Raw genomic sequence first — 12,248 nt, 5'->3', positions numbered from 1 at the left:
TAACCTAACATGTGTCATTTGTTTCTTGAGCTTGATACTACTAAATATTGGCTAGTCCATGGACCAATTCATCTCACATGGCTACTTTTTGATGTTCAATAACTCGACATTGCTGATCAAATACATGATTATCTGCTGCCTAGTTTGAAGCTTGAGATAATGATTCAGCTGATAATCTGATATCCACCTGGTATAACCTTATAACACTTGTGGTGAGGGATGCTCAGGTGGGTTGCTTGAAGTGACTGTCATATCTCTAATATTCTCCAATCAATCATTTCACTGTACTCAATAAAAAACATCCAGCCCATGTCACATTGGATGAAATGAAATGTGACCTGTGACCTTTGTCAAATCATAGAAAGGAACAATAATCTATTGGGACTTCAAGATACACCTCAGTGCCTGCCAAATGATTTGACCAGTGTCAGCACATATCCAGCAGGAATAGGAGTTGAAATTTATTGCAATGTTTGATGGATGTCCACCCATGACTCTCCACATTTCCTTACAGCCCAATTGTTGACAAATCTCATCAGATCAAACTTGACAAGCTGTAAAATGTTCTGAATAAGCAAGTCAAGCACAAATGGCTGTCTAGAGAGAGAGAGAGAGAGAGAGAAAACTTGGGATATACTGCCCCCTTGTGCTCTATCAATCACTGTACGGTTTAAGGCATGTACTGTACAATAAACCTCTGTAGAATGTAATCTAATTAAAAATGCAAATACTAGCCATAACTCTAATCTTGGCTGCCCGATCTTAAATCCTTCATTTAACCCCATGGGTATCCCATATTCAAGTGCAAGGTGGGTAAACTATTGTTTGAGGTTTTCATTGATTTATTTGTCTCACTTAAGGCACGCCATCAGCACAGGAGTTTGTATTCTGTCTCCAGAAAATCAAATGCCGGTTCCCAAAACTAAAATAAGTTAAACAAATATTAGCCCCTCTTCGGAGGAGAAAAGTAAATTACATATACATTTTACATGCATGGTACTTTTATACACAGTGATTAAATAAAAAACAATATATTGTTTTTGGACAAACAGATCATGAGCTTTTAATATAGACACATTTCAGTTGAAAGTATTCAGTTGACTAGGTATCCCCCTTTCTCTTTCTCTAATCCCACCCCTCAACCAGTTATGCTGGTTAAAAAGGAATTTGGGTGTTAGTTACCAGATGAGCAATGCTGAATTTCTGCCACTAGAGGGCATTACAAGCCTTTCTTTTCAAATGGAGCAGCCTTACCCAGTAGTCTTGCAGCGATTGATTGGATACAACATTCTATTCCTCACCACCAGCATGGATCTGACCTTGCATTTCACACACAATACAATATCATTCTTCCACTCTTCCTTATGATTCATACTCAACCAAAGAGAGCGTGCAGAAAATGGTTTTGGTCTGTGAATAAGCTAAACTGAGGCTGAGCTTGGCCAGGCTGTGTCTATGTGCTACCAGTGAGGTGTCTGGGGTTTGAGAGTTCACAGTGTTATATAGGTCACACCCAGCAGATCAGACTCCCTTCATCCTATCATCGCCAGAGGGCCTCACTTTCAATTATGCACATAGTCTCCTCAGGCATCTTCCTTAACACACTCCCAACCCCGCTGTGCTTTAGCAAGACTATGTCCTCTTCCCTTCCCTCTCATACTGGAGAAATCTAGCCAACAACAAGACTAATGATTCAGTGCTACAGTAGAGATAGTCCCTTTACTCCATGCAGCCCATGACCCAACATAACAGCCTCTGTATTTTACTGTACGAGATGAAAGTATGGTATACATAAAACAGAGGCCAGATGTTTCTGGGTGTATTTGGAAGTTTGAATTTAAGGGTGAAATGTTAGCAGCACTAAGTGCTGAGCTCCCGGCTCTAACACGAACCCTCTCCGTCCTCTGTACCTGCTGGGACCGATTTACAGTTGTTCACCGCTGTCATTCCCTATGAGAATGAGACCCCCCCCCCCCAAGTCAGGTCATACAGAACTATCCAACCCCTACCCCTTGCTACCTCAGACGCCCGTAGTCCTTGGACGCATGAATTCATTATTTCAAAACACACATTTTTTGGGCAGCCTGTACTGCATTAGCCACTTTATCATAACTCAGGGAAAGTCTGGTTCCTGGTTGAAGCATTTAGTTTGTTGTTGATTAGGAGCAGTTGTGTAGTAATCAGACCCAGCTCTCCTTAGCCCAGTGGAACCTTGATGTCCTATTTCATTTTAATGCCACATTCTATCATTCTAACATGTCCTCAGCTGGGCCTGGGTTCACAACTCCTCCCCCTTCCACACAGCCGACTTTTGAACTGTACGCTATAGACTCAGAATGACCTGGTGACCTGAGAAGAGCTTTGAATCTGCACAAGGCTGTGATCTCTTAGACATCGTTATGGAAACCATGCACTACGTGATCCCCTGGGACCGCCTCAGGAGTAGTGACATTTGCAGCGAGGCAGGTACAGCGGTAACAAACAAACTGATGATGAATGATCATTAAGCTACGCACAGAGAGAGAGAGAGATGAGATGGGGAGAGTTAGAGAGAGAGGAGGAGAGTTAGAAAGAGAGATTTAGAGAGAAAGAAAGAGAGAGAGAGGCTGGGTTGGAGGGATATTTGGCTTGTTTTGATTCCATTGATCCCTATACAGCTGCTGCTGTGTCAACTTATAACACACAACAAACTCAAGAAAACACAAAGGTTGCTATTGTTAGGTAGTGGTAGTGAGGAACAATTTTCTTCTCCTCACTACAATGTTTCACTACCTGGGCAGACAAGACGTGCAACATCAAACAAGTGCAAATATTGTCAATGTTGTACAAATTTAGCATTCAATCACATTACTTTTTCCTCTAATTTTCTCTACAATACCACCCCACATACTCTCCCCATTTTTCTGCCGCACAATTCTGTCCATACATCTGCACAAGGCTGTGCCTTGTCACTTATACCCCTACCTACACGTACATATTACCTCAACTACCTTGTACCCCTGCACATTGACTTGGTACCAGTACTCCTGGTATAAAGCCTCTTTATTGTTATTTTATTGTGTTACTATTTCCTTTTTTTATTTAGCAAATGTTTCTTGCTTTTTAACTCCGCATTGTTGGAAAGGGTTCATAAATAAACATTATGCGGTCAAGTCTCCACCAGTTGTATTCGGCACACATGACAAATAACATTTGATTTGACATCAGAGATGACAGGCATTTCCCAACCTGCGCTCATGGTCGGCCCTACTGGGCCCAAAGTCATCACAGTTAACGGTGTGTAAAGAGAGACTCGCGGGTGGTCGAGATTAGAGGGAGAACGGGTTTGGTGTGCCAGCGGGGTCTCACCACTGAACTCCGTCTCCTGCTCACGGGGTAAACCTTTTAGCACACACGCCAGTCTCAGCGAGGTCACACAGAGGTCTCTAGCCTTTCACACGTCAACTGCTAATGAGGCCTCTAAAACTGAGAGGAAGGTGAAGAGAGTCTGACCTCCATTCAGGAACCTCAGCTTGGGGGGAAACTGTACAGTACTTTGTCTAAATGAATAAAGACATGGAAAAAAATTTTTTTTAAATGGAGGCTGTGTGAGTGAGGGGTTTTGGACACACAGTAGATTAGTGATGCATGAGGTGGCCCAAAAATGTTAGGTCAAAACATTAGCAAAGAAAAACACTGTCTGGCAGTTGTATGTTAAAAGTTTCATATAGAAAAGACATGGTTACAAAAAAGATGCTGTATTTTACCAAATCCGTTCCCTCTGACTGAATTTTAAAACCGAGTCTTCCGCAACTGCATTTCCCGTAATTGAACCATAAAATGAGTTTCGAGCAATTGTGCACACTGATAAATTCAGTCCAATTCAGGTTGGAATTTTACAATTCTTACACATTCAGGTCAATGTAGTTAAAAATATAACTAACCCCCTCCACATACAGTATAAAAAATGACATAACTATTATGAAGAATTGTCCTCTATAGCTGAAATGATATCACCGGGTTATAGAGGAGGACAGTAAGAACACCACGAATACCATAATAGAGTGGTATAACAGATCTCATTTTTTATTGAGGAGAGTCGAGTTGGGCTTTCCATTTTAGAAAATAAAACCAATAACAATATTACAAATAATGAAATTGTTACATCATTCACAGGATTACAGTCAATGTACATTTATACAGAAATACAGGACCTCCCACATCAGTCACAGTGGTCAGGGCCGGCACTGGTCTACGAGGGCTACAACAGGCCAGGAGAGACAGGGCCATCCCCAGCCTGTCTTCACCAACAGCCAGAGAGGTGGGGAGATAGGGGTGGAAGGGGGAAGTGGGGGGATAAGACAACGCAAGGAACATAAGGACATTTGTCACAACTAGACTGCTATTAGCCACTGTGTCAGCAGAGGGAGCTCTAACGCTTTACATATAAGAGATATCCACAGGAGCCATTTTCTATACACTCTGAACTGACTGCCACAAAGACAGGCAGGCAGACTGCTGCTCGAGACATATTTGGATGGTGCACAAACACAGACCAACGAGTATGAGCAGGCACAGCTTGTGTTTATGCACACTGTCATGTCATTCTAACACTGAGACATAACGGTTTCCGTCCGTCCTTAAAAAATTGGAACACCGAATGGAAATTGTTCTTTGCGTCCACAGTGCATTGAATCAACATCTCAGATACATTGGTTTTGTTTTGATTCATAAATAAAAGAGGGGGGATTGTTATGTATTACTTATCATGACATTGACAGTAAAACATCAACAGTATCTGCAGATACAAGCCATTGAAACAAAGACGAGAGTTTTAGATGTACAAAACAGCAGAGGACAGAGTTCTGTGATACTAGCAAGTTATCTGAGATTCCAAACAAAGACCCTTACTGTAACAAACAGATGTATTCTGGTCTCAATGCTATTATATCATTATTATGCATTTTAGACATCATTCCTCCATCTGTCTCATGAGCCTGGACATTGAAAAAGGAGAGAACAAAGTATATGCCTTGCACTGTTAAATAATATGCAACGATGGTAGCCAAATGTTATATTTAGTATTTTTTTATTTTTTTTATTAACGGAGCAGACGTTTGAGACATTTTCTTCCTCGTGAAAAATTTAAACATAGAAACACCAATAAGTGCTTTGAAGAAGTGTACATTTACTGTCTTTAAAATGTCTGTTATTTCAGTGGTCTTGGGGGAGAAAAAAATACACTATCATTCAACAAAAAGCAATGTGTGGTTTTTATTCTATTTTAGCTTAAAATAGCTAAAAGCTCGTCTTCAACGAGCTGCAAAATCTCACCAATGCAAAAATGTCCTTGATGCAATCTATGTATAAAGTAACCCATTTACAGTACTTAGGGTGGTGCTTTAAACACTTGCATTGTACACCAGAGAGAACTATCCAGTGAGATAATGACCATCATGGATTCACACAGCAAAGTCTAAAAAACGTTACAATGTGGAAATAATCTTCTCTGAACTAAACCCATCATAATTGCACCAGATTGATCAATCACTTACAATAGGTCCATTACAACAGGCCAATAGGGCGACTGTGCCAAGGGGTTTTATCAGAAGGGCGGGGCTATGAAACCAGTACCATTGAGCTGTACTGTTCTTAAAAGGAGGCTATCAATGTCTTAAAAATAAAAGAAAGAGGGATGACAGCTTTTTCTGTGGCCAATAGCAAAGGATTGCTCTGAATGAACTATCGGTATATAAACAGGGATTCTTTGTGCCATTAGGTTCCGAAGCAGAATAAATAAATACATTACACAGCGCTTTCAGCAGTCACCATGGCCCCACACTGTGCAACCAATAAACATGTGTTGACTCAACTCCTCATGAATCTAGCTTCTCTGAACAGGAGTAACACACCAAACCTACGCTTCCAAGAGCGATGCAATAAAATAAAACCACTTTATTACTACCTATATTTATGTTCCTATCACTCTAAATACGAGTCCACCATTACTGAATGTTTTAGTTCATCTCATCCTAACAACATGTCCTAGTAATGTATTTTGATTGAACGTCACATGTGGAAGCACACTTTGTTTACACACCGCTCTTTTAATCACTTGATAATCACCTTAAATCACCTTCCTATGACTATCACCGTCTTCAGCACAAATACTAGTGCTGTGCTGCAGGGCCTGCTTTCTTGAACATATATTGCCACTGCTTGATATCTGTCTATATCTTGGGAAGACTGACTCAGGCTGCCTGGGCTTAACTGAATATCACTGAGGTGCCCTTAAATATTAAAGTGTTGTGCAATGGAAAGGAAGAAAGTACTTTGTGAGCTCTTTTTGAAAGGAAACTGCACGGTCGCATCAGTGACAGTTGGGTCACAGAATCGCTGCCCCTTTTAATCTGGGCAGTGACTAATAGAGTGATGCACTTCCTGCTGTTTCATCTGTCATGGAGTCTGCACTGGAATATGCATGGTGACGCACAGAAATGTTGACGGAAAACTAAAGGGAGGATGATATTACAGAAGCTGGATCAAAACCTCAATGCTCCTGCCCACGTTTATTAAGACTCTGGAGGGCTATGTGGGTTAGTGGGTGGAATGAAATGGGGACTAACTGACAGACGAGAGCAAAGGCAGGATTTCACGCATTCTGTGTTTAGGGGTCTAATGCTAAGGCCTACATAGGACACCTCTCCTGTTCTGCTCAGACAGCAAAGTGCCTTAAAACGGACAGCGGACACCTGATGATGTATATGGAAGAATGACCTTTTGTGGAAGAACCTCTGCTTACATAGCCACCTGCTGTGAAACCAGTACGGGGCCCACAGGTTGTGTGTTATCTACATAAATTCTGTCTGGTCTGTCAACATGACAACATGCAGAGTCACAAAGCAATGGATCTGAAAAAGCAGAGCACAGAGAACAGTGGGAGGAGAAGAGTGGTAGATCTGAGGCATGTGTTTAGCTCTGAGGAGAGATGGAGGGAACCACTGTCTGGCCAGTGGGGCTGTGATCAGGCAGTGGACTCCCACTAGGAATGGACATGTTTGACCAGCTGGAGCTCCATGTCTGGCTTCTCAGTCTGTATTGAGTACTGAGCCTGTCTCAGTGGATCTGCCCATTAGGAGCTCTGCAGTAGTGATGTAAACTCTGTGTTTTACCATCTCTGGGGAATCCATGGATTTTAACTAGCACAGACCCATCAGGCTCCCTAACCCCTCAAACAACACATCGGCCACAACAACAAAGCCAATGATAGACAGCTCTCCGTTCACCAGGCAGTTTTTCCACAGAAGCCATACAGCAAATGCAATACGTATCTATAAAATGAAAGTAGATGTCTCAAGGACTCCAGTTATCTACAATTTGTGAGCACCAACATAATAATGATTTCCTAAAATTCCAAAAGAGCATGGAAGATCCAGATAGTCATCCATTGTCCAGTATGATCTGCGTTCACATACCCTGCCAAGAGACTACTTGGAAAAGCTGTCAATCATCCACGATGTACAATAATAATAATACAAATATGCGTAAAATTATCCACTATCCCATGCTAATGTTACTGCCCTGTTGTGAAAAGATTTGTCCGTGACCGTACCAATGTTAGGGTGTTAAAACCCGAACACTTCAATATAAAATTATTTTAAAAGGAAAACAATTTGGAAGAAAAAAAGCTAAATATAATGTAAGCGCATTATATTTTGTAAAGTGTAACAAGTCAAAGCTCTGTGAAATCAATCATTAACTCAGCATGCTATCAAACACTACCCCCTCAGCTTTGGGAGCCGTTGCTTTGTACCACCGAGCACATTTAGCAACACGCACGCAGACACAAACACACATATACACCCATGCACCAGGCACGCACGCAGACACACACAACCAAACACACGGTGAAGCTGAAAACACAGGGAAACCTCAAGACAATGTGAGGACCAAAACATATGTGCACTCCTTGCACTCCTTCTACGTAAACACTATACATCCATGGAGGAAGTACTGTATGTTTGCTGCTTATTACACTGATTCTTCAAAGTCCACAACTAACATTTTGCCAAAAAAATCAAATAATAATAACAACAGATAAAAACCTCCCTATAGTCACCCTAAGAAAAATTTAAATCCATCACTTCCAGGTATTAGTAACTATGTCCGGCTCATAGTGATCACATCACAGTCCCAATGTCATGTGCATCTGATGTGTACAGGATCTTGACGTCATCATGACATCGTCATGACATCATCTGAGGTACACAGGGACGATGTTCCATTTGGCAGGTTATGTTAATATTGAAAAAATATACATTTTCCCATGGTGAGAGGAAGCATGGTGAGAGAGAATCTTCATCACAATTCTCACACAGAAAAGGAAATGACTTGATATGAGAAAATGTATTTTTGTTTACATTTCTTTACTTTTGAATTGGTAGATAACTGAATGTCTTTAATTTGTTCATGTCAGTAGTTTCTGCCAGGTCCATTTCATGGTGTTCACACTTATATTACGTCCCAAATCAAAGTCAGGGGAATAGATCAAGTTCCTCAGTCTCTTCTGCTGTTTGCCTTCAGGGAGGCAGCAAATATTTCTGTTGCATTTCTGTTTCTGAAGTCAGTTCACCTAGTTTACAAAGAATATATCCGATTAATTTTGAGAGTGTTGGTCTTAAATCACCCAGTTTTCATTGTCTTCTTGTCTGTGGCCCTTTTTAAAGGGTAGCCTTTCTAGTCATTTCACCTAGCTTACAATTGTATACCATCTATCGACTCCTAGAGTTCTTAACTTTTTTCTTTACAAAATTCTTTACAAAATTCTTAAAACAAACGTAAAAGTTCAACGTAAATAAAATAAAAAACATGGGTGGAAGATGGTAGTAGAAATGTGTCTCTGGTCAGTAACCTCTCATGATTCTGGTTCCAAGATGGACGGTTGTGAGCCACGTTGATTGACGTCTGGTCATTTAGACATGTTGGCCACAACCTTCCAAAGCTGATCCCGAAGGTTGCGGGGACTTTGGATGAGGGCATAGAGGAGGACAGGAGAGGGATTGGAAGGGGGGACCAGGGATGGACGGTAGTCTTGTAGGAAACCCAGGTTCACGGCCAAGCAAAAACATATCCACTCCATCCGTGCACCCAGGGTCCTGCATCCCAATCCCCTCTCCTCTGCTCTGCTCTCCTCCGCTCCACTCTGGATGGTCAAACTTCCACAGACTGGATCTGGTTCATGGAGGCACGCATCATCTGCACACTGTTCAGGATCTTCTTCTGGTGGCCTGCTAACGTTACACCCACACTCAGGATGTCACTGTGGCAGGAGACACAACCACAGGAGTCAGGAGAAAGCCATCACAGAAGACACAACAGGTTTTATGGAACAAGTCACATGGCATAAGCCAAGGTAAACTCAACAAGTTAGATCAAGGTTAAATTCTGGGCCCCAGTCTGCCAAATTCCGAATTCTGTCCAGGCATGACCGCTTTCAGTACTAACTCTGTTGGTTGAACAACTTCTTCCATTCAGGAAACAACGGAACACCTTTGTTTCCTAACCTTAACCCTATGGACTGATGTGTCTTATTGGTTTAAGTATTGTAACCAGAGATGTGGTTGGACATTTAAAAAAACAGACTTACGTGGCTCAGATTTCCAATGTGACTTTAGGAGGATATTAAGAGATATAGATAGGAGACAATAAGCAGAGTAATGTGTACCTTATTTACTAAACAGACCTTGAATAGTCTCTATCTGCTAATAGATGTTGTCTATGTCTTTATTAAGTCTACTGAGGCAGGAATGTATTCCTAAACATCACTATGCCTGTTCATTCTCCTATATCTATTATGTAATTTAACTGTTGTATAAGAAACCTGGCAGCCACATGGCCAGAGTCTGTACTCTGTTCTAGCTCAGAGCAGTTGTACTGCACCGTTATTATCTCTTAATGACATACAGTGAGAGACAGATTTATGATGAGCCAGGGGCTGAGCCTGGCAGTCACCCAGACTTTAAGGTATGAGACTGTCCAGGAACAGCCCACCTGCCTCGCTTCGACCTCATCCTTATCATCCTTATTAGAAACACAGGTCTGGGATCGGCACTTACTCCATAGTCATCTGGGAAACCACATCAAAGCTGGTGAAGTCAGCGTTGGCAAAGTTGTCTTTGTACTGGCCCATCTTGATGGCATCCAGCCACTCGTCCACCGTGCTGAAGCTGGAGAAGTCTGGAACACTGCGGTCCAGGAGAGGAAGATGGACACTGGGGAAGATACATATACTAAGAGTCAAACACAGCTCTAGAGACACTGTCATAACTCTCTCACCTCTATGATGGTAATCAGTACGTTTGGAACAGACACAAGAGTGGAGAGCCTACACTAGATTAGTTTTAAGGACAAAGTAGCCTTGGCGTCATCTACTGGAAGCCATATTCAGAGTTGATTTCTTATAAAATGTTCTTTCCAAATGGAGTGACAGGCTTAGAAGAGCCAGCCCTCTGGGCACAGAAGTCAATTTAACGTTTATTCCACGTTGGTGCAATTTCATTGAAATGATGTGGAAAGAACATTGATTCAACCAGTGTGTGCCCAGTGGGAGTATCCACACAGTTTCAGTGGAAAATCTAAGTCTCTATTCTACACACCATCAAAAATGAAAATATAGCATAGGATATATGGATTTCAGTATATTTTAGCATCCATAGGAATCTGACACCCAGGGAAAATGTACTTGAAAATGTTTTGTTTTTTTTATTTGCTTCAAATCATAATTTGCCTAAAGCATTCATGGAAATGACTTGATCTATGAAACCAACGGATTTTATTTACATAACCACTCGGCGCCAAAAGAAACAGGAGACAGTAATTGGTTGAAATAAATTGTACCATGAATATCAAAAGTGTAACCAAAAATGTAATTGTTTTTCCATCTTTGAAGTCAATTGCACTACATCCTCCTGGAAATATGAAAGCAGTATTTGAGCCCAATCCTGGATATTGTGATGACTGGCCAGGAGAGACAGAGGAACACTTTCACTCAAACACACTAATTGACAGACAGACAGATAAACCCACAGATAAACTGATGGAGATCTAAGGAGAGCGTGCTAAGTGTTCCACTCACCCTGATGACAGAGGGGTCATGGCCTTCAGACTGTTGGGGTTGCGGATCATCTTGTCCAGGTTGTTGACAATCTGGCTGAACTTCGGCCGGTTGTTACGGTCCTTCTGCCAGCAGTCCAGCATGAGCTGGTGCAGGGCACTAGGGCAGTCCATGGGAGGGGGAAGCCGGTAGTCCTGCTCTATGGCATTGATCACCTGCAGGGGGAGATACAGATCTCTAAGGGTTGCTATGAGGCTCTACGAGGAGGAGGAGGAGGAGGAGAGAGACGACAATCCCATAGTAGAGCATCCTCTCACAATTCTCAGTGTTATACAAGTCAAAACTGCAGCACACATGCCCACACACATACCTAATCCTGCACACATTATTGCATTAACACTAAGTAGGAAATGACCACCATTACAATTTAGACATTGTTTTGTCTTGGCTGCATACTTACTGTACCAGTTAAGTGTCACACTAAAGTATCAGTCTAATACCAATGGCTCCTCACATCCGTGCAGTCTGTGGCAGCAGTGACTTATTCTCAGCCAGTCTGGCATCAAGAGCCTTTAGAAATTATGTACAGTAATGTTCCTGCCATACAAATATCTAACTGAGAGCCTGGTCCCAGATCCATTTGTTCTGTTTTACTAACTCTATGGTCATTGTCATACCAAAAAGGTCTAATTTGAGACTAAGAGTGGCTGTGGTGATGTTGGTGGTGGGCGAGAGATCAGGGAGTTGATGCCTGGCTAAGAGTGGGGAACGACCAGCTCAGAGGGGGGTTCTGATGAGGACCCACGATCCTCTGCTCATTATAACTGACATTATGGAGCTTCATTCAGACCCAGATTAATCTCATTCAGAGGCCTCCCTCCCAACCAAGATGCTGATGGAGTAGAAACACTATCTGAAGCCGCTAATAAGATAACCGTCGAGCTCCTCAGTCCCTCTTAGGGCATTAGCGTTCACACTTTCAATTTGAAACTATTTTCATTATCTCTCTCCCCATAATTTGCTCTCTTCTCCACCACCCAGAGGGAGCCTGGAAACAGAGGCTCCAGTCAAGAGCAGGAATAGTCTGCGGAGCGTTGCCTTGCATTCCAAATCATCTTATTATCGCTATGTGGTAACTGGGGGGCTTTCATATTAA

General features: G+C 42.0%; 1 protein-coding gene across 1 annotated transcript in view; it reads right to left on the bottom strand.

Moving 5' to 3' along the window:
• Window positions 1–4,058: 4,058 nt before the first annotated feature.
• The window catches only part of LOC139413448 (ephrin type-B receptor 2-like), a 160,828-nt gene continuing 152,638 nt past the window's right edge, over window positions 4,059–12,248 (bottom strand). The window contains exons 14-16 of the mRNA XM_071160866.1: window positions 11,114–11,307; window positions 10,095–10,250; window positions 4,059–9,298 (exon numbers count right to left, since the gene is read on the bottom strand). Coding sequence (XP_071016967.1) covers window positions 9,190–9,298; window positions 10,095–10,250; window positions 11,114–11,307 — 459 coding nt within the window. The 3' untranslated portion in view covers window positions 4,059–9,189. The remainder of the gene's footprint in view (window positions 9,299–10,094; window positions 10,251–11,113; window positions 11,308–12,248) is intronic.

This window comes from Oncorhynchus clarkii, chromosome 7, assembly GCF_045791955.1.
Source record: "Oncorhynchus clarkii lewisi isolate Uvic-CL-2024 chromosome 7, UVic_Ocla_1.0, whole genome shotgun sequence".
Lineage (NCBI taxonomy): Eukaryota > Metazoa > Chordata > Actinopteri > Salmoniformes > Salmonidae > Oncorhynchus > Oncorhynchus clarkii.
The sequence above is the reverse complement of the archived record's forward strand: the minus strand, read 5'-3'. Positions and strand labels throughout refer to the sequence as shown.